Source organism: Musa acuminata, chromosome BXJ1-5, assembly GCF_036884655.1.
Source record: "Musa acuminata AAA Group cultivar baxijiao chromosome BXJ1-5, Cavendish_Baxijiao_AAA, whole genome shotgun sequence".
Lineage (NCBI taxonomy): Eukaryota > Viridiplantae > Streptophyta > Magnoliopsida > Zingiberales > Musaceae > Musa > Musa acuminata.
The window spans coordinates 18,997,663-19,021,326 of NC_088331.1; the positions used below are offsets into that span (position 1 = coordinate 18,997,663).

At 38.0% G+C, this 23,664-nt stretch overlaps 2 protein-coding genes across 3 annotated transcripts; both read right to left on the reverse strand.

Moving 5' to 3' along the window:
• Positions 1–2,156: 2,156 nt before the first annotated feature.
• On the reverse strand, positions 2,157–4,141 carry LOC135675014 (cocosin 1-like). Its single transcript, XM_065185278.1, has 4 exons — positions 3,784–4,141; positions 3,441–3,700; positions 2,880–3,341; positions 2,157–2,807 (listed from the first exon to the last, which is right to left on the reverse strand). Exons 1-4 carry the CDS (start codon positions 4,106–4,108, stop codon positions 2,412–2,414), a joined length of 1,443 nt encoding a protein of 480 aa, XP_065041350.1. The 5' UTR covers positions 4,109–4,141; the 3' UTR covers positions 2,157–2,411.
• A 17,363-nt stretch (positions 4,142–21,504) lies between these two features.
• Positions 21,505–23,173, reverse strand: LOC135674047 (protein LIGHT-DEPENDENT SHORT HYPOCOTYLS 4-like). 2 transcript variants are annotated; one of them, XM_065183461.1, is made up of 3 exons: positions 22,829–23,173; positions 22,578–22,733; positions 21,505–22,325 (listed from the first exon to the last, which is right to left on the reverse strand). In XM_065183461.1, exon 3 carries the CDS (start codon positions 22,283–22,285, stop codon positions 21,698–21,700), a length of 588 nt encoding a protein of 195 aa, XP_065039533.1. In that variant the 5' UTR covers positions 22,286–22,325; positions 22,578–22,733; positions 22,829–23,173; the 3' UTR covers positions 21,505–21,697. The 2 variants fall into 2 exon arrangements, with proteins under 2 accessions (XP_065039533.1, XP_065039532.1); XM_065183460.1 differs by having other exon boundaries at positions 22,578–22,754.
• Between the last annotated feature and the right edge of the window lie 491 nt (positions 23,174–23,664).

A 23,664-nucleotide genomic window follows, 5' to 3' on the forward strand; every position in this document is an offset into this window, starting at 1 on the left:
AAGAGCATACTAAGAGGGGGGGTGAATTAGTACAGCGAAAAATTTTCGTCAATTAAAATATAATTTCGTCGAAAACCGTTTCGAAAATATCTTTAAATTGAAAGCATACGAAAGTGTAGTTGATGTAAAGCAATGGAGGTAGTTTGCAGTTAAGATAAATAGCAGAAAGTAAATGCAAACCGAGATTTAGAGTGGTTCGGTCAATCTTGACCTATATCCACTTTTGGCTTCCTCCTCCGATGTGGTCACCGACGTCCACTAGAGGCCTTCCTTCAATAGGCGAAGGCCAACCACCCTTTTACAGCTTTTCTCCTTTTGACGGGCGTAGGAGACAACCCTTATAAGTTTTCACTTCTCTCTTGAATGAACAACACTTAGAAAGAAAGAGGGAGAAGAACTCTAGCTTTTATAACACTTTTAAGCTCTCAAATATTCAGAATTAAAGCAAGCTTTCGGTGCCCTTTCATGTAGGAAAGGGTGGGGTTTATATAGGCCCCAATCAGTTTGAAATTGGAGCTCAAAAGTGCCCATTCCCGGATTTTCGGGATCCTGGTGGTACCACCGCCATTACTGGGCTGTACTACCGCCTGTCATCTATCACTGAGCAGTACCACCGCTCAGTCTAGGCAGTACTACCACCTGATAACGCTCGAAGACTGAGCTCAGGCGATACCACCACCTGATAGGGGTGGTACTACCGCCCAGAATTCTTGGGAGATAGAGTCTCCTGGACAGTGCCACCGTCGGCCAAGAATTCTGGATTCGAATGGGCTATTCCATTCGGCTCAATTTGGGTCTGTTAAGGGCCCAGTTGGCTCCTGATTAAGTTAGTGGGATCACCTCTCAATCCTAACTTAATCTACACACTAACTAAGACAATTAAGATATCATTACTGTAATTCATGTTCCGGTGCGTCAATCGCTTCTTCCGGCGAACTTCCAACGAACATCCGACGAACCCTCGGGGATGCTCTAGCGGACTCCTAGCAAGCTCCTAGACTTTGCGACGATCTTCTTGGTGAGTTCCGACAAGCTTCTATGGCAAGCACCTGGACTTCTCGACTAGTTCCCGCAGAACTTCTAATGAACGTCCGGACTTCCGATGAACTCTCGGACTCCCAACGTGATCTTGATCTTGACTCTGACATAACACCTGCTGCATGTCTTACTGCCATCGTAGTTAATCCTGCACACTTTTTTCAATATATATATTAGATAAACAAATGACAATTGACTTTATCATCAAAATCCGAGATTCAACAGCCACAACAATGAGGGCCTGTTTTGGTTCGGCCGGCTACTCGCCCTCGGTAGTGGATCCCTCTCCAACCCCTGCCCGCTCCTTCCCTCTTCTCCTCCATGAGACCTTCTTCTTCACCGACTGCAGCTTTCTCTTCTATTGTAGCATCGTTGCAGCTACCTCCTTTACTGTAGCTTTCTCCTCTACAGCACCTCTACTGCAGTCCTCCTCTACTGTAGCATCACTACAATATCGTTGCAGCTTTCTCCTCTACTGTAGCATCACTACAACATCGCTGCAACTTCCTCCTCTGTTGTGGCTTTCTTCCTCTACTACAGCATTGCTATAGCTTTCTCTATTGCTGCAGCTTTATCTTCTACTGTAGCCGTCACCGCCGTCGTCGCCGTTGCCATCATAGTTGTCGCAATAACAACAGCAGCAGCAACGATCTGCTCTTGCCCTACCCACGAAGCCTTTGGCTCGTAAACTGTTTGCTTTGCATCAATCCAAAATTGATATCCTTGATAGGAGTATCATCTTAGGGGGCATAATAGTAGATAAAATTTCTCCAACTATATGAAGAAATCTATCTACTATATCGAGGAAAATCCTCTATTGAGAAAAATCTTCCCTCGTATAAATATGAGAGAAATATGTTAATGTATTCAAGTTTTTCTTCAATAATTTTTCTTATCTTATATTCTTTTCAATAATAATTTTAATTTTAATTTTACAAAAATACTCTGATATTTTTTTATTAAATAAAATTATACTTTAATCTTCCAAAACGGATTATAACTCTGAAAATAGGGAATGTAGTACTTAAATACTTAACCGGAGATGATAATGAATATAACACAATCTTCGCAATCGAGGAGCATCGGATTGCGACAAGACCTTCACACTATAATAAACCTGTACTGCAATTGCGAGTCGTCCATTAGGAGAATTATGCATATTATTGTTACATCGTACATAAGGCGTGCTACACGAGATTGACTCCTCACTGGACGTTAGAGCTTTATTTATGTTAAACTCCAGACTTCGTCTAAGCTCGCGAAGTCTCTCTCTCTCTCTCTCTCTCTCTCTCTCTCTCTCTCTCTCTCTCTCTCTCTATATATATATATATATATATATATATATATAGCTAACTCAGTTACCCCTTGCCGTTTCACACATCATAATGTCCTCTTCTCGCGGACCTCGGCGAGAAAATTGCCATCTGATTCCCCCTGTTGAACTTGAGCCGCCTCGCTTCCTGGATAGAGATCCGGTAAGAGTTCATAAGCACCTCCTCCGGCATTCCCCGGAGGACCGATGCCTTCCCCACGATCTGGCTCACCATGGCGTTGCCGTTGGTCTTGAAGGATGTCCACTGGAAGCCTTCGCCCTGTGCCTGCTTAATCACCGCGTAGTTCTGGGGCACGATCAGCAGCTGGTCTTGCCGGACCTCGCCGTCGAAGACTGTTCGTCCCTGGTCGCTGACGATCTGGACCCGGCCGCGTCCACCAGTGACATACATTATGCTGTGTGCGTTGATGTTCCAGTAGGGCGCTAAGATGGCATTCTACAACCAAAGCAAGAGTTAAAAAGAGCTCTTGTAGGAGTTCGGTCTAACTGCTCTCTCTCATATGCGTACCCTGTAGAGGACGACTCTTTCGGCACTCAACTGGATCTCTCTGAGAATATTGAGCTTCAGGCTGTTGAGAGTCGTAATGCTTCCGCCGCGCGGGGTGTACACATCAGCACGTGCGGGATCAGCGATGTTCTCCATGATTCTCATGGCGCAGTAGGTCTCGTCCAGGCCGTTGGGAAGGCTTCTCTCCCGTTCACCCTCCTCTCTCTCACCTCTCTCTCTCTCGCTCTCCCTCTGCTCTCTGCTCGACGGCCTCAGCACCTCGAGACCCTTCTCAACTCGGACCATCTCACCCCTCTCGTCATCCTTGCCCTGGATCTTCCTCGCTGTATCCCCGCTCAGACCCGTGGCCTGGGCAAGCAACTCGACGTCGAACCCGCTAAGGACGTTATTACCCGACGTCTCCTGCCATTTGCCTCCGGATGTTTCTCGGCCGCTCCTCTGTTTTCCAGCAAGTAGGAATTCCTATGGATACCGAGAGGGAGGGAGAGAGAGAGAGAGAGCGTCAGATCACATGGCAGTATTCCAATAGAAAAATACGTGCGATACGGGATTTGATATGACCCTGTGGTTCCGATCTAGTTGGTTTGCGTTGTTGCTGATGTCGACGACGGTGATGGCAATAACTGGCCTGTCACCGTTATTGTAGCACCAGTGAGCGACTCCAGCGGGCAACGCGATGACGTCTCCCTCCCGGAAGTGGAGGATTCTCTGATGCTCGTCTCGGGAACTCTGGGCTTGTTGCCCTTCCTGGAAACGTTCTTCCTGGAAAGATTGGAACGTCTCTGGGCAACCAGGGATCACTATTCCAGCGATACCCCTGCCTGCATGTGTATGCACGTGCATGCACCATAAAGTCAACCATGTAAGGGATAGATAGAGTGCATAAAGTGATCAAGACACGAGCCTTGGATGATGTAAACGAGGCGAGGGGCGTTGGAGAAAGAGGGGAGGAGGAGGCCTCTCGGCTGAAGAGTACGGCGAAAAGCGTTTACTCCGGCGCACTTGAACTGCTCGTTGTTCTCGTCAAAGTACTCCGTGACGCCGGCCTCCGACTGGACACTCAGGGTGGGGCTGAGAGCGTTCAGCCGCTCGATCTGGCACTCGCCTTGCTGAGCTCCGAGCCGGTGCGCGCTTCCCCACCCTCCCTGACCGAAGCCGAGAGAGCCATGACACAGGAGCAGAAGCAAAAGGGAGATGGAGAACAAAGCAGCTAAAGAGGAGGCCGCCATGGCTTTTCTTGTGCGTACTACGACTAACGCGTGGGTGGGGGTGGGGGTGGGGGGTAACACAGAGGGACGGTATTTATAGGACAAAAAGGCACCATAGGGGTTTGGACGCACCTGAGGCACCTCGGCCACCCTTCGCCCTGCATGGCACCGATGCGCTGCCGCTCGACCTCGTGGTGCCTCATATCACAGTAGGGAGCCGCGTGGCCAGCCGCTGTCAATCGAGGATGGCAGGCCCCCTGTATCAAAAAGCATATATCGCGGTTCACTGTATTCAGCTACAGGAGATCGGATGGAACTAGTTCTGCGCCACGATAAGGCAGAGGTGCATGGTTGCGTGGCAACTGACCTGTACAACGCACCGAGGTCTGTACACGTACAAACCAGCACAAAATAACAAAGGAAAAAGTATATGTACTTGCTGATTTCAACGTTTGTTTCTCCATATATAATTTTCGTATATACTGTTAAGCTAAGCAGTACCATCGCCTACAACACTAATATTAGATTATATCACCGTGTGACATAGTATGAGAGACTATATCTAAATGGTACCACCACCCAACCTAATAGTACTACAGCCTAATAGCTTAGAAAAGTATACTCTTGAATTTTCTAGCTCATAGGTGGTTCCACCTTACATTGAGTCATCCAGAGGACCTTTCACTTGGCTCAAAACAGTCTCAACTCTAACCCAATAGAGCCATAATTAAGTTAGCATAGTTATACCAAAAACTAACACAATTATGACCAATTAAGACACAATCGTTTACAAGACTAGAATTCTATGTTGTTCGGCATGTCATTGGTTCATCCGACGTTTCGTCTGATCCTTCGACTCATCGTCCTCTCCTTCGGCGTATTGCCCAATCGGCATGTTAACCTCCCGTAATTTTCGATCTCCTTAGCGCAATGTCCGATCCTTCGGCCCAATACCTGAACTTATAGCACAAAGTTTTTTTACCGGCATATCAATCGATCCTCCAACCTAATGTCCAATCTTCTAACATGTTCATTCCAACCCAATATTTGATTCATTATGCTTTAATCGATTTACTTTTTTTTATCAAAGTTAGTTCTATTTTACTTATCTCAAAGCATAGATTAGATCATAACTTTATCAATTGATTTCATCGTCAAAAATCTAAGATTCAACATATTAACTATCATCTATTTTACCTATGCAACGTATAAGACCTTATACAAACCATTAACCTAATTGACTATCAACTCGGAGTCACTATAGACTATTAGACTTATATGATCCCCAAACTTAACTTGTCAACACAACTTAATCACTATAGACTATTAGTATATATGTATATATATACTTGTAAACATATTGACGGTTAGTTATTTTAAAATTGAAACAAAATGAATTCTATATTTAAGTAAATTTCACTTTATATATATATACATATGTATATATATATATATACATATGTATATATATATATATACATATGTATGTATATATATGTATATGTATATACATACATATGTATGTATATATATGTATGTATATACATATATATGTATATACATATACATATATATACATACATATGTATGTATATATATGTATATGTATATACATATGTATATATATATATACACATATGTATGTATATATATGTATATGTATATACATACATATATGTATATACATATATATGTATGTATATATATATATGTATATACATATATATGTATATACATATACATATATATACATACATATGTATGTATATATATGTATATGTATATACATATGTATGTATATACATACATATGTATATACATATACATATATATACATACATATGTATATATATGTATATATACATATGTACATACATACATATGTATATATACATATATATATGTATATGTATATATATATTTATATATTTATATGTATATATATATATATATTTATATGTATATATATATATATATATATATATATTTCAAGAACTAAACTGTTAAAGTTGCAAAAATGAAAAAAAAAAAAAAACAAAAACAAAAACAAAAAAAAAACAAAAATTTCGGTTTTATCCAACTGCCCCCCACGCTCTCTATTTCCAGAGAGGAGCTGTGGGACATGGGGAGAAGAAGAAAAGTAGAGGGAGAAGAGAAGAAAAGAAGAAGAAGAGGGAAAAGAAGAGAGGAGGAAGAAGAGAAGAATAAGAAGAGAGGGAAGAGGGAGAGGAGAGAGAGGTAGCTGCAGCAGCTAGGGCTGCAGCACAACAGAGGAGTGAATGTGTGGGGCTTCGGGGAGAAGAAGAGAAGAGAAAGAAGAAGAAGAAAAGAGGAGAGTGGCTACTGCAAGGGCTGCAGCGAGGAGCTGTGGAGCGTTGGGGAGGAGAAAGGAAGAAGAGGAGTAGAAGAGAAGAAGAAGAAGAAGAGAGAGGAGGGTGGCTGCGGCAAGGGCTGCAGTGAGGAGGTGTGGGGGCGTCAGGGAGAAGGGAAGAAGAGAAGGAGAAGAAGAAGAAGAGGAAGAGAAGAAGGAGAAGCGGGAGAAGAGTTTGTGACACCTCTGTTTCCTGCAGGAGGAAACAGAGGAGAGGGTGTGTGTGTCGCCGGGGAGGAGAAGGAAAGGAGAGGAGAAGAAGAGAAGAAGAAGAGCAGGGGAGGAAGAAGAGGCTGCGGCTGCAGCAGTGGCAGCTGTAGCTGGAAGAGAAGAACGAGAGGGAAGAAGAGGAAGAGGGGAAGGTGGCTGTGGCTGCAGTTGCGGTAGCAGCTATGGCATCGGCGGTGACTGCGGTAGCTGCGACAGTGGTGGTGGCTGCAGTAGTTGCTTTTGGGAAAGAGAAAGAAAGGAAAGGAAAAAAAAAAGGGGCTGCGGCCATGGTTGCGGCTGCGGCAACGGCGGCTGCATTTGCAGTAGCTGTGTCTGCGAAAGAAGAGGAGGAAGAAGGTAGTGCGGTGGAAGGGGTTGCGACTGTGGTAGCGGTAGCGGCGGTGGTTGCGGCAGCTGCATTTGGGAAAGAAAAAAAAAAGAAGGAACGAGAGTAAGGGAGAGCAGGTGAATATGTTCTGTACGAGCTGCAGTTGTGGAGGAAGAAAGAAGATTGATACAAAAAATGAAAACAAAGAAAGGAGACAGAGAAAAATAGAAGAAGGATTTGGGCGTACACCTTCTTTGGATCTTCGTATCAAAATCTTCAAAAAGCAAGTGTCCCGATCTTTTCTCCTTTGAGTGTTCTGATCCTTCCTATTGCAAGTGTTTCGATCCTTCCTATTGTAAGCTTTCTAATCTTTCGTATTGCAAGTGGTCCTGATCTTTCTTTACTGTAATTTTATCTCTACATTTGCTTTGAATATGAGAAACTTTGAATTGTTCTAGCCTTGCATTTGATATATCTCTTGTTTAGACGTAACGATTTGAATATGTGAAACTTTCGAGATTCTGACCTTTCTACCTTGTTATGATTATAACTTTATGCATTGACCTCTGATTTAGACAAAACTTATTTGATATGAATATAGACTCATAAACCTTTCTTTCAATAGCTTATTTTAAGAATTCGGAGTAAGTTTGCCTATCCAAAATTCTGTTTCAAATGAGCCTATGAATTTTGTAAAATAGGGATCATAATTTCTGACCTTTTGTTACTGAACTGCCTATAAGTCCTTGTTGGAAACTTTGATTTATTCCAAACTTATTTCATTTTAAACTAGACTCGTAGATCTTTCATTTGATACCTAGATTGAAAGATTTAGAGTCCACATGCCAGCCCAGTTTTCTATTGAAACCGACCTTGTGAATCTTGTAAAATTAAGATTTGTTCTTTGATCTTGGGTTACTAAATCTATTGTAACTCTTTGTTGGAAACTTCGATTCATACGAAACTTATTTTATTTGAAAATAGATTGAAATATCTTTCACAGTAGTTTTCTTGAGTATATTGTAGCACGATTGATAGTTTGAATCATTTGTTCAATGTACCTCTCCAATTCTACAAGAAATCGAGCTTTGGTCGATTTCACATATCTTGGTTTCATTCCTTTGGAAATTGATTTCATTTAGCTTTCTTGTTCAATTAAGCTTTATATTACTGCTTTGAATCGTATGCTCTTGTCATTAAAATTATTTACATTCTTGAAAACTATTGTGTAACGTTTATGCTATATCGTATTGACTCATATAGGCACATATATATCTCATTGTTCCACATTTGCTTTTGATATATGCCTATTCTAGTTTCATTCCTTTGGATATTGAATTCATCAAACCTTCTTATTTGAATTGAGTTATATGTGATTGCTTGGAATTCTTGAATGCTCTTACTTTCATTTCCTTTCAAATCTAAATACATTTGTGAAAGATTATGCTTGCATCGTATTGACTCGTAAAGGCACATGTACGTTTTGTTGTTCCGCGTGTGCATCCGATATGTGCTATTTATTGTTCATACTATCCTTTTGTACTTTGGTATTTATAGGATACTATGATCCTTTGCCAAAAATGGTAAAGGGAGTTATGCATAGAGCTTGCAATGCTCTGCCGACCCCCTATGACTTCACTTAGACGTGGGTGGATGGAGCTCCCAGACGTGGGAGACTTCTGTCTGGTGGTCATTTAGAAATAGATGAATCACATTCTGTCTGTGATCCCATTACACCTTTTGTATGCTTGATATGATATCCAGAGCTTTGGTTATGTATTTATGTATGCGCTTTGGATAAGAAAGATACGAATGCAATATCAAATACGACGTTTCAGCTTCTGTTTCATATTCCTTCTTTGATATACTCTGAAATGGTTCATATGACGTTGATATGCTTTGAAATATTTCCTACGCTATTAATATGTTCCGAAATGTTCCCTATGCCTCTGAAATGTTCCTACGCCATATATATATATATATATATATATATATATATATATATATATATATATATATATGTGTGTGCATATACATATACAGTGTGTATATATATATATATATACATATACATATACATATGTGTGTGTGTACGTATACATATACATATGTGTGTGTGTATATGTATACATATGTGTGTGTGTACATATACATATACATATACATATGTGTGTGTTTATACATATACATATACAGTGCGTGTGTATATACATATACATATACATATGTGTGTGTGTGTATACATATACATATACATATGTGTGTGTGTATATATATATATACATATACATATGTATATGTATATGTATGTATATATGTCTGTATATATATATATATATATATGTATATGTATGTACATGTGTATATATATACATATGTATATGTATATGTATATGTCTGTGTATGTGTATGTGTATGTGTATATATATACATATACATATGGATATGTATATGTATATATATATATATGTACATATACATATGGATATGTATATGTATATATATGTATATGTACATATACATATACATATACATATACATACATGTATATATATATATAATATGTATATATATATATATATATATATATATATATATATATATATATATATATATATATACATGTATATATATGTATATGTATATGTATATATATATACATGCATATATATGTATATGTATATATATATATACATATATATGTATATGTATATGTATATGTATATGTATATACATATACATATACATATACATGTATATATATATATACATGTGTATGTATATATGTATATGTATATGTATATATGTATATATATTTATACATGTATATACATATATAATATATGTATATGTATATGTATATATGTATATATATATTTATACATGGATATACATATATAATATATATATATATATACATGTGTATATATATATATGTATATGTATATATATATTTATACATGTATATATATATATAAATATATATATATATACATATATAAATATATATATATACATATATATATACATACATACATACATACATATATACATATGTATATATATATATATATACATATGTATGTGTATATATATATATATATACATATGTATGTGTATATATATATACTGTAGCATATTTTAGTAAATTTCATTCCAGCCCCTTTGTTGTCCCATATTAAAAAAATAAATTGTGATCGTCTCTGACTTATACTTTTAAGCCTTTATGTACGATGACCTTGATAAAAAAATTTAATATTTGTATTAGATTAAATGTGATGTATACTAGTCGCTTTTAAAAGTGCATATCGTTTACTGGCTTAAGCTTTTAGACGAATGAATATGACAATACTTGTACTTCAATTAGTAAAGCAACTAAATTTAATTGAGTTGACGAGTGTTCTTTGAAAAGAGAGAGAGAGAGAGAGAGAGAGAGGGGAAAGAAGAAAGGACGGGCAATGGTTTTACCATTTTCACTAGTAATGCTTAGGGTAAAGCGAGAGGGCGAGAGAGAGCGAGATTTATTGGGAGTGTGGAAGGGATTCTGCTGTGATGATATATCGTCAACTGTTTAGCCTGAGATGAGTAGGTAGTACGCTCACAAAGAGATTCTTTCAGAGCTGCTGCCTAATGCGTTGCGCAAGTGCTTCTTGGCGCTTTCACCATAAAATTTAGCTCCCTAAAAAGAAGAGAAGAGTGGGCATGTTCTGTGGGAGGGCCTCAGTGGATATCTCGATTCAGTGAAAGGAAGGCTCCATCGACCGCCACCTTCATCCGTGTACGACAAGTGAACACTGGTATCACTCTGCACTGGCCTCCGACATCTTTGACCCTAGTACCATTTCTAGCAATCCAAGTCTCACATAAAAGAGTGCGTTGGTGATCCTGAAGCTTGTTCTAGTGGTTCAGTACTCTTTCCAAGATCGTCTAAACGTTGGCAGGCATGCAACAGCAGTAATGTTTCATGATCATCAATGGTAAGTAATCAACATCGATCAGCCGAACAGATGAAAATATCAAAATGAAAGAGTTAAACAACAATGATGAGATGGTTGACATTCTGCTGTAAGCTTGCTCACTGCCGTCAATAGAGTTTTTTTTTTCTGTCTGTAGTAGATATTGGAAAATATTGAAGTGTTGAACAAAGTCTTCCATTTTTCAATGCGACTCATGTTCAAGTATGACAGAGAATTTACATGAAGAGACTGAACTGGAGCAGCACTGTACTTTAGTAGCACTGGGTTAAATTTCATTCATAAATGATTGCACTCGTGAACTAAAATAATGGATTATGTAATCGATCATTTTGAATGTGTACGTAAGTCCCTTTGTTTGACGAGTTCTTTAATCAAACGACCAATCATTTTATATTCATGTTAAATCTATTAATAGCGCAAGAATGTTAGTGACACCATTCATGTGTTCGTCTCTAAATTTCCTGCTTCAAAAATGAAGGATTAATCATGCAGTACTCAAAAACAGATATAAAACCAGTTGAGTTAGTCTCCATTCACTTCGATAGTGATGGATCAATCTATGTTTTATTTTCTTTACAGAAAGAAATATGTTCATTGCTTAAGATTCCTTGGTTACAAATTTTCAATGGAGACAAATGGGAGAGTCCAAATGGTTATTGAACGCCAACAAATAAAACAAAAAAGTTTGAGCTAATAGGTCAAACGACTCCAATATTTGTTCCTTCTTTTCATTAGAGAATCTCTTAGAAACTGCTCCACCACCCCTCCCACCTTAACCATTCCAAAAGTGACATACAAGAACTAGACATGCACCAGCACAAAATCAAGACCCTAAGCCAATATATCTGAACCAACTCCGATCTTTAACCAACCTCTTTGCTTCCTTAACCATGTTGGGATACTTTGAGGAGATCACAAAACTAATTGCTCCTTCATAACCATGAAGAAATAGGAAATCAAACACATCTATATGGTTTTTGCTAAAAGGGTTCTCTGGGAATTGGTATCAGAGTCGTGGTACAAAATGTTATGCTTATTTTCAAAGTGAAAAAGTACAACTAGACGTCCTAGTAAGTAAAATACTTGAACTAGGAACTTGACCATCCTGTTTGGTCACATGGTTATTATGTAGATCATGGTTGGTTCAACTAAAAAATAATGATCCAATAATTTTACAAGATTCTTCCAATAGATGGGAAAGTATCACTAATGATCATAAAAATGATATATTCAGGAGATACAGTTGATTTCAAATTTTGGAACTGAGTAGAAAAACATACAAGTTCAAAGCTCTCTACAACACAACAAAGGAAAGAAAACCATCATAAATAGGGAAGAGAATAGTAGTAACACAGGAGAAAGGAAATTATAGAATATTGTTTTAGATATTTGTTTTTCTATTTTTCGTATTGATTAGAAATTAGTGGCTTCCAGTTATATAACCTGTAGAAGCTTAAAATCAAATATCCAAGACTCTGAAACACCATTTCAAGTATATATGCTCCCCAAAAAGATGGATTTCTTGCTCTTCATACCAAATGTCTGCATTTATGGATATAAGATACATCTCACCATTTCTTGGATAAAGCTAAAAACAACGTAATTAAATAATGACCCAGATTGAAGTTTGAAACTAGTGTTAATTTATCTGACAATTAAATTTACCTAAGGTTATTTGCTCAATCAACTTTTACTAATGTTTGCAAAACCTAACATTCATACACAATTCAAGAAAGCAATTTTCATTCACAGGCCGACCAAGAAGGAATGTATGCATTGCATACTCTTGAAATGATAAAACACAAACGATGCTTGTTTAGCAAAGGTCTTTTTGGTTGTCAACAAGATGGTAGGAAAAGTTTTTGAAATATTTTTCATAAAAAATTACATATAGGTTGTCTAAGTTGTTGGAAAAGAAAATGAAATTGCTTCCCCTTTCCTTTATATGTGCATATATTGCAGGGGACAAGATAATTTCTCTTTCTTTTTCTTTCAAAAATGTGTCCTAGGGAGAAGGTTCTCAAGTTCTCCCTTCGCTTTCTTCAAAAAATGTGTCGAAAACTTAGTGGTTAACTTTTCCTAGAAATTTTAAACCTGTTTCTATGTAGAAATTTTCTGCAAAATTTTCTTTTCAAAACAAACATATATTTCTAGGGAAATAAATTTCTGTAAGATTTTCCATGCAACTAGCTAAGAAGAATAAAAACTCTCATGTCTTACGTACAATGAATATAATCTAAATGAGAGCCAAGAAAGGAACAGAAAATAGTTTTACCTCAATGCCTTCTCTATATTTCAAATAAGTTCAATGTGTAATAAGTAATTTCAAACTAAAGAAAGAATCATCGACAAGCAAAACTATGCTAGATTGTATGGATGTGAACTTTTCATTATAAATATCAAATAGCATGTTGAATATAATTCATTCCTCATGCTGTCGGTGCATGTTGAATATCAAATAGCTGTCAGTATGTTTGGAAAAAAAAAATTGTAACTCATATTTATAATTAAGTATTTTCTGAGTACCTTTCACATGTATCGTTGCATCTTATCAGTTAAGTGTCGTATTTTTGTTTTTGTTAGGAAAGGGGTTGACACTAAAAGGAGGGGAGAAATAGTACGGCAGTAAAAATTACGTCGGTTCAAAACTTTGTTGTGATTAAATCCGTTTCCAACAAAAACTGTTTCGTAAATATCTTAACTTGAAACACGTTCGTAAATGTATTGAAAGCAGTAAACTATTAAAGAGGTTTGCAATAAAAATAAATTGCTCAAAGTAAAATACAAACCAGATTTTAGAGTGGTTCAATCGTCGTGACCTACATCCACTTCGCCGATTCCTCTTCCGTCGAGGTTATCGGCATCCACTATCGATCTTCCTTTAATAGGTGAAGATCAACCTCCTTCTTACACCCCTCTTCTCCTTTTCGCGGGTTTAGGAGTCAATCTTTACAAGTACACACTCCTCCTAAATAGAATTCTAAACTTAGACTATACGAGGGGATTTCTCTAATGATTGCAACAATGTTTTCTCACTTTTAAATACTCATCTCGGGTTTCCTAGGTCCGGGTCTGACACTGACACTGCGTTGGGCGGTACCACCGCCTAGTAACCTGCTACTGGGTGGTACTATCACCCAGACTGGCGGTACCACCACCTGGCAACCTGCCAGGGGTGGTGCCACAGCCCAAACTGGCGGTACCACAGCCTGGCACAGTCTCAAAGACTGTGCTACGACAGTGCTGCCTTTTGGGTCATTGTTTGGGCCTAACCTCTCATTAGGCCCAATACAGTTCTTACATGGGCCAAACTAGCCCATAATTGGGTTGGCCCAAATCTAATCATAATTACGTGCTAACTACAAAATCTAAGGCATACTTAAGCTAAACAAGTCCCTAGGTCTTGGTTTCTTCCGGCGATCTTCTAGCGAATTTCCGACGATCTCTCGGCAATATTCCAATAGACTCTTAGCAAGCTCCTGGACTTCACGATGATCTTCTTGCAGAGTTCTGACGAGCTTCTCTAGCAAGCTTCTAGACTTCTCGGCTAGTTCCTGCAGAACTTCTAACGAACATTTGGAATTCCGACGAACTCGAACTTCCAACGAAATCACGTTCTTGACTCTAGGACTTTATTTTGCTTTATGCCTTGCTATCATAGTTATTCCTGCACATGTAAAAATACACTTCGATCTAGATAATTATTTCTAAGCTTAAATCATGTTATTTGGCATGTCATTGGTCCATCGACGCTTCGTCCGATTCTTCGACGCATCATCCTCTCTTGCGGCCTATTGCCCAATCGGTCAGGTGACTTCGTAACTCTGATATCCTTAGTGCAATATCTACTCTTCTTGGCCTGATACCCGAATCATGGCTCGAAGCCTTCTATCGATACGTCAACTGATCCTCCGGCCTAACGTCCAATCTTCTGACATGTTTTCCTCTGGCCCAACATGATTCTTCCTGCTTTAATTGTCTCATCCTGATCGAAGCATCCTGTGTCACTCAAAATGCAAATCAAATCATAAACACTATCAATTGGTTTCATCATCAAAATATGAGATTCAATAATCTCCCCCTTTTTTATGATGATAACCAGGAGTTAACCTTAACTCCCCCTATCAATATGGCATATTGATAGAACTCTTGGATTAAAAAATCTAAGCAACATATCATGATAAAATCATGCATAACATCAATATACTTCTCCCCCTTTGTCATCAACAAAAAGGAGAAGTTCAATTATCAAGTGTTTTAGACAAATAAGTTCAAATCGTTGCATAATAAATATCAAGTTTTATCATCATGTAAGCTAGCAAAAATTTTGAATTTTGCAAGTTTGTAAATTTTGCTAGATATGTAAGTTTAGCATTTTTGCTTCTTGAGATAGGCAAGATAGCACTTTTGTCTCTTTTGAGATAGCAACTCTTTGTTTCTCTTTAGATTATAAACTAGCAATTATAGCAAGTTTTACATCATACAAGCTAGCAAATTTTACGATATGCAAGTTAACAAATTTGCTTTTCTTTGCGATGTGCAAGATAGCATAATTTTGCATCTTCTTGAAATATACAAGCTAGCAAACTTAGTGATGTTCAAGATAGTAAGTTATTTCTTTTCTTTTGAGAAGTGCACACTAGCAATTCTTTCTCCCCCTTTGTCATTGTCAAAAAGAAGGGAAGAACAATACAATAGTGCAATTCATTTCCTTTTACTTCAATCTTCAAATCATGACAAAGGATAAATAACAAAAATAAAAAATCAAGTTATGAATGTCAAAACAATTTTTAATCATGAATATTTCATCATTGCATGCATCATTATCATAAGTTGAAGTATAGCATGCATAATACCAAATTGTATATTTCCAAAATATAAAATCATCATTATATGCATGCCACAAGACATGATTTATTTCATCAAATCTCTTCTTTGTATAAATATCAAAAAGAAATATAGGAGATCAAATAATAAGATCTTGATTAATAGAGAAATCTCGTGTATCAAATATCAAGAAATCAAGATGATGATTCATATAAAAAATATCATAAGTTATAATCAAGAGAAAAATCATCATTTATCTTCAAATCATTCAACTTGTTAAATCGACAAAGTCATTTTTGAGAGATTTATAAAAATGATACATATAGATTCATCAAAATCCATAAGATGGAGATATTTTATTTTAAGTTATTGGTTTCATACAAGTATGTCTTTATCTTTTTATGCCAAATAAAAACATGCATCAATCGTTTAGGATCAAAAAATAAATTTCGTCATAAAAACCATCAAGATCAATAAACCATAAATTATCATGTATAACTTTAAAATCCTATGCATAAAATCGTCAATCATGGTATCAAAACATTTAATATTTTCATTACATCATCATGTCATACAAGATACTCAATCATTTATAATACAAGAAGTCATCCGATAATAAAAGTGAGGGATCTTGATTTATATAAAGAAATTATCAAATTTTGATTCCAAGAATTCAAGATCAATAATATAAATAAAGATTTTCCTGTAACAAATAAAGTTATAGGAGAACACATAAAGGATTTCGATTCATAAATTCAAACCATTATTATTTCAACTCATCATACATAGTTTCAAAAGATAAATTCATTATGCATCATTACATTATTTCATCAAGCATGATTTCATAAAGTGTTTTCAATCAAAAGTAATACGGAAATCATTAAGATACACATTATCATTAAAACATCTAGTATGATTTAAGTCTAACATTTTGTTCCTTTATCATAATACATGCAATTTTCATGATTATTTTCAAAATTACTAGATAAGCATGATTCCTAATTTTTTACATTTTTATTTATTAAACATGTAATTTTTAAAGAAAAGTAATAATTTTAAAAAAAAACTAAATTAAAATTAACTCATGAAAAACATCATGTAATTTCAAAATAAATTAAAGGAGTTTTGTTTGAGTTGTTTACCTTGTTGACGAAAGCTGTTAAGGCGTATTTTGCCACCTTGCCTTCATCGGTTTGCTCCTCATCTTCGGATGCACTTGTTTCGTCCCATTTTGTGTTCTTCTTAAGTTTATTTTTATTTTTTGATTGTTGTTTCATGAATTTTTTAAATTTCATGCGGAGTTCAAGTTCACCATCACTTAAGCTTATGCTCGAGTGGTCTTCAATTATTCTAAATCCAAAATCCTTCCTATTATTTAGAAGGTTGTTCTTGAGTTCTTTACATGCATTGCACGTCATTTTATAGGTCATCAAAGATCCTATTAGTTCTTCAAGAGGGAAATAGTTTAAGTTTTTTGATTCTTGAATAGCGGTTACTTTTGAATCGCAAGTTTTAGAAAGTGAGCGCAAAACTTTATTCACAAGTTCAAGATTCGAAAAACTTTTACCAAGAGCTTTTAAACCATTGACGACATCTGTAAAACGGGTATACATGTCTCTAATGGTTTCGCTTGGTTTCATATGAAACCGTTCAAAATCGTGCATTAAAAAATTAACTTTAGAATCCTTAACACTACTTGTGGCTTCGTGTGTGATTTCAAGAGTGTGTCATATATCGAATATTGTTTCACATGTAGAAACCCGATTAAATTCCTTTTTGTCTATGGTGCAAAATAAGACATTCATAGCTTTTGCATTTAGAGAAAAAGTCTTTTTCTCCAAATCATTCCAATGGTTCATTAGAAGAGAAGACTTTTGAAAACTGGATTCGACTATATGCTATAAATCAAGATTCAATGAAAGCAAGAAAACTCTCATTCGAGTTTTGCAATAAGTGTAGTTCGTCCTATTGAATAAGGGAGGACGAATGAGAGAGTGACCCTCTTGAAAGCCGAAAAAAGTCATTTCTCTTAGGTGTTAAACCAAATAAGAAATATGAGGCTCTGATACCAATTGTTAGGAAAGGGGTTGGCACTAAGAGGAGGGTGAATTAGTGCAGCGGTAAAAATTATGTCAGTTCAAAACTTCATTGCAATTAAATCCATTTTTGATGAAAATTATTTCGTAAATATCTTAACTTGAAACACGTTCATAAATGTATTGAAAGCAATAAGTTATTAAAGAGGTGTGCAATAAAGATAAATTGCTCAAAGTAAAATACAAACTAGATTTTAAAGTGGTTCGGTCGTCGTGACCTACATCCACTTCGTCGATTCCTCTTCTGTCGTGGTCACCGGCATCCACTATCAATCTTCCTTTAATAAGCGAAGATCAACCTCATTCTTACACCCCTCTTCTCCTTTTCACAGGTTTAGGAGTCAACCTTTATAAGCACACACTCCTCCTAAACAGAATTCTAAACTTAGACTATAGGAAGGGATCGCTCTAGTGATTGCAATAGCATTTTCTAACTTTTAAATACTCTGTACTTGTGTCTTTTTAACCAGGGATGAGAGGGATATTTATAAGCTTCAAGTTGATTCAAACTTGGAGCCTAAAAACATCTCATCTCGGGTTTCCTAGGTCCAGGCGATACCACCGCCAGTGTTAGTTTGACACTGACACTACGCTGGGCGGTACCACCGCCCAGACTAGTGGTACCATCGCCTGACATAGTCTCAAAGACTGTGCCACGACGATGCTACCTCTTGGGTCACTGTTTGAGTCTCTCATTGGGCTCAATACAGTCCTTACATGGACCCAACTGGCCCATAATTGGGTTGGCTCAAATCCAATCCCAATTACATGCTAACTACGAAATCTAAGGCATACTTAAGCTAAACAAGTCCCTAGGTCTTGGTTTCTTCCGACGAACTTTTGATGATCTCTCGGCAATGTTCCAACGGACTCCCGGCAAGCTCCTGGACTTCATGACGATCTTCTTGGTGAGTTCTAATGAGCTTCTCTAGCAAGCTCTGAGACTTCTCAGCTAGTTCCTACAGAACTTCCGATGAACGTTCTAACTTCCGATGAACTCTCGAACTCCCAACGAAAACGCGTTCTTGACTCTACGACTTCATTTTTCTTTATGCCTTGCTATCATAGTTAATCTTGTACATGTAAAAACGCACTTCGATCTAGACAATTATTACTAAGTTTGAATCATATTGTCCGACATGTCATTGGTCCATCGACGCTTTATTCGATTCTTCGGCGCATCGTCCTCTCTTGCAGCCTATTACCCAATCAGCTAGTTGACTCCGCGACTCTGATATCCTTGGCGCAATATCCGCTCTTCTTGGCCCGATGCCCGAATCCATGGCCTGAAGCCTTCTGTCGATATGTCGACCGATCCTTCGGCCCGACGTCCAACCTTCTAACATGTTTTCCTCCGGCCCAACATGATTCTTCCTGCTTTAATTGTCTTTTCCTGATCGAAGCATCCTGTGTCACTCAAAACGTAGATCAAATCATAAATACTATCAATAGGTGGCTCACACTGATCTATCAGGGGTATAAAATTTTAATTATTTATTTAGAGTTTAAGAAATCCAGGATTGTGGAATGTTCAGAAATTGGATGTCAATAGATAAACAAAGACATAATTTGAATGGGCCATGCGAAAGAAACTTAATAGTGTGCAATAATAGACCTAAATGTTCACCATCTACTTGAAAAATAGACAAATATAAGCTTTTGATCTATTTTGTTGAAATTGGCCAAAGTATTTAGAAAAAGAACAAGCCGAAGAAGAAAGGATAGAAATTTTTTTTTGTCTTTCATAAACAATTATTGTAAATTTCCATGAGATATGATATTCATGAGCTTTTGATAAGATGCATACCATAATCAAAGGAAGTCAAAAGACAAATTATCACTGTATTTCTATATATTGCATCCGATTACTACTGTATATTCAACATTCTGAATTATTCTTCAATAGTGATAGGGGGTAATTAAAATATCATACAGATAAAACAAATTCTGACACCCAAGAAAATTTTAGTATCTGCTTGTGGTGTTAACAAATGGATTAAAAGACGATTTGAGTGTTTACAATTGAAGCATTGCTAGTGATTTATGCAACATCAGATATTAAAAACCAAACATCCATAATAACTCATGGAGAACTTTGATATCTAAAATAATTATGCAGAAGACTTCATGAAGATAACAGTTCTTTGTTAATGATTCAACTCCCCATGTGGAGTGTAAAACTTATGTATCATTGCTATTTATGACATATATAATTGATGCAAATATTTTAAGCCATTAATGCTCAAAAAGATAAAACAGATTTCGTATTGTGAAGAAAGGATGACATCAAGTATGCTTTCAAATCAACAAAAGCAATTTAATCAAATGACATTTCATAATTAACATGAAGAAAAGATTACATTTAAACGTGCTATCAGATAAATCAATGCAGTGTAGTCAAATGATTGATGCCTGATGAGTATTACTCAAATTCCACCAATCATGCCATTCTCCATAAGATTCGGACATTTGTATCTAATATTTGTAGAACATATTAGAAACTCGATAAAATATAGAGCACCATCTTTTAACATATAGGATTGCACGTAATAGAAATTTTGGTCACAAATTCTAATAAAACGAAGAAAAAGATCTACAGAGAATCACATGCACAAAACACCTGGAAAGTGCTAGGAAAAGAAAGAAAGGGTAGAATGAAGCGTGTCAAAACCATCAATCTTTAAGCAAAACAATGTGATAATCGTAAGCAACATTTCATAACCTGTTAATGGGTTTTGATTTATATTTTAGCACCTCAAATAGCAAAAGTATATTTGGCTAGATCTATACTATTTGAATGCATGGTATTTTGAACATAACATCCCTAAGAATATTAAGAGGCGTGCCTTTCAAATCTTTTCTGAAATCTAAACTTTCAAGAGGGAAGTCATGCCTGTTATGTAAATCATATAGAATATTCAACTTAACTATCAGTGTAGATTCTTCTACATTAAAATATATGGTAATATTTAGCAGTCACAGCCCACTTGCTATATTACAAGAAAAGTGATGGCGTGGAGAGAATATATCCCATGACATCCTAATGCAATTAATGCCTCCATTTAGAATATTTTATTTTGCCTAATTTGTGACAAGTACTCCCCTCATATAGTGTAAGCAAACAACACAAATGTGAGACACTTATCATATTATTCCTTGAAAGATGAGTCATCTTGATCAGTGTACGAAGTAAAATTAGAAGCCAAAACAGAGAAGTAGCTCCAAATCAATAAGTTTCAAGAAAAGAAAGGAAATGGAATTATAAGAAAAGTTTGCTGAGAACGAGCCTAAACGAAGGACTGAATTGATCATCATATGCTTGTTCGATGTGGATGAGCCGATTACCTGCACTGACTTACAAGATTCAACGACTACTTTACTACCACAAAAAGAAACAAGCAGAAGGCAGCGAAATAGATATGATGAGCAAATCTAAAAGCTGTCATAGTTGAGATCTCACGTACATATGAACTATCAGTTCAAAGCACAGTGCAAGCTCTCCTTTAGCATTACTGACCATGAGTACGAACACTGCAACCATGTATGAGCTATCCTTACGACTCATGCTCATCTACTAACAGTATGAGCTAATAGAGTAAGCAAGCAAGAACAGCAACATAGAATAGTTCAACAATAGAAACTTGAGGGAAGTTTAAGGTTCGAAGGCACTACGCACTTACCTAGAAAATATAGATTGTACTCCACATACATGCCATAAGCAAGAGTAATAAAGAAGACGGAGGTGCCTAACTGATAAGAGTGGCATATCGAATGTATTATATGTGTTTAATTACCGACAGATCAGGTGGCTGCACCTGTGGCCGGCGAGGGGCTGAGAGTGTGGGGCGGACGTGGCTGTGGTTGGGGGACTTGTGGTGGCTTCTTGCGCTTCTTCTTCTCATAGCTCACGCCCCGTGCCTTCGCCTGCATCTCCCGGATCTCACGGAGGTATAGCCGGACGGCTCGTGCTCCGAAGGGATTGGCCTCAGGCTTGCCGCCGTTCTCCTCGAACGCAGCACGGAGGCGGCCGATGAGCGCATCAAGCGAGCCCCAAGCTTGGCGGAGGGGACATGGGCATGGCGAGGGTGGGTTCGGTTGGCCAAAGAAGGGGCACAACGGAGTATGAACCTTTGTCTTCCCGAACTGGTCCAGGTACCGAAGGAACTCAAGCACATGTGCGCCGCTGCATCTCCCTAGTGACAGCGGCGGCCGGTGATTCCTCAGGTACTGCCCGAACGTGTTCCAGTCCCGTCGCTTCTGCGACTCGTACCGGCTTAGCGACCGGGACGGCGAGGAAGATGACGAGGTAGCAGCGGCAGCTGGTGGGGTGCTGGGGGTGGTGGGGAGGCCATCGGGGGGAGGGCTCTCTGGATTGGGCATCATAGCCATGGTGGCAAGAAGTTGATCTCTGCTTCTTGAAGGGGTGGAACTGTATACAAGACAAGATGAGGTAGAGCACTAGGGTAGTGTAATTTTAACTGCCTACTGCATGTATTAATTGGCATCGTAGTTGCTGATAATGATGGTGGAATGATGATTATACGACCGATCTGTGCATGTGTGTTCTAATACTGATAGATTTCTTTTACTTTTTTATATTTTGACTGACGGATTCAATTTCTTACGAGCAGATAGAGGATGCGAGAGAGAGAGAGAGAGAGAGAGAGGGAGAGAGAGAGACCAGGCGAAGTTGTAATTCAATTGGGCGTGGGCGTGGGCATGCGCGCTCCTCGTTCCATTAGGGTGGTCCTGCAACTGCTGGATCTCCTTTCGGCAGGTAGCGATGCGGCTATCCGAAGGGAGCGCGATCTCCCAACAGCTCCAGAGAGCTTCTTAGCTAGCAGAGATGGAAGGTGGCCTATGAGAATTTACAGATCAGGAACTTGATGTGAGAGGAGGGGGCGGTTGTGGAGGGGGCATGTCGAATCTTACTCTTTTCTTTTCCCGATCAGGTCTCTCCTGTCACCTGCTGGTGATGGCTTCAGGAGAACATGAGATGGCCACTGATTGGTGGATTTCACGCTCTTATTCTCGGTGAACGGGAGCTCAGTCTTAGAAGGGAGTGTGTGTAGGGTATTCTCGGAGACGACACTCGAAACCTCTGGTTAATAATATACAAGGTGGACTTAAAAAATTAATAATGTGGACTCAACGGTGGATGAGGGGAACGATCCATTGTCCGTACGTTAAACCAAGCGTCCACATAAAAATATTCATTTCTTTGTGTTGGGTTGGAGTATAAAAACTGAGATGTCTGCCCTAAGGAGCTCCGTTTTTGTGGCAGGGAGGGAGGGAGAGAGAGAGAGAAAAAAAGGTCTGTGAGTAGTGTGGAAAAAACTTTTGACAAGGAGCTGAAAGATAGATGGTGACAGGCGAAAGCGCCAAGAAATTGTGGACTCTCTCGCCACGTCCGTGTCGAAAGAGCAAGAGCCATCGTGGGCCCCGCGCACGGGCACCGCATTGCTTCTTCCAATCGCTGCGCGGGTATGTCGACCGGCGGAAGCACCAATGAGACAAACTTAAGAGGAGGTCGTGCAGGGTGCAGGATCCTCTCCAATCCTAATGTAAACTGAAACTCTCCAATTCTTGCCATCGCGGGGTTCACCTCCATCGTCTGGTCCAATCTGGACTCATTCGTGAAACCGACGCTCTTGGTGGGGATCCGAACCCAGTAAAATATGTTAGTGGAACGAACTGTTTCTGAATGCAATCAGTGCAGGGACTCTTTCATCTAAATGACCAAAGTGTCTTCCCTCTCATAGCTGAGG

Coding starts and splice junctions, on each gene's coding strand:
- LOC135675014 (XM_065185278.1), bottom strand. CDS start 4,108: ATGGCGGCCTCCTCTTTAGCTGCTTTGTTCTCCATCTCCCTTTTGCTT. Junction 3,701..3,783: donor CCTCGTTTACATCATCCAAG/GCTCGTGTCTTG, acceptor ATACACATGCAG/GCAGGGGTATCGCTGGAATA. Junction 2,808..2,879: donor AAAGAGTCGTCCTCTACAGG/GTACGCATATGA, acceptor CTTTGGTTGTAG/AATGCCATCTTAGCGCCCTA.
- LOC135674047 (XM_065183461.1), bottom strand. CDS start 22,285: ATGGCTATGATGCCCAATCCAGAGAGCCCTCCCCCCGATGGCCTCCCC.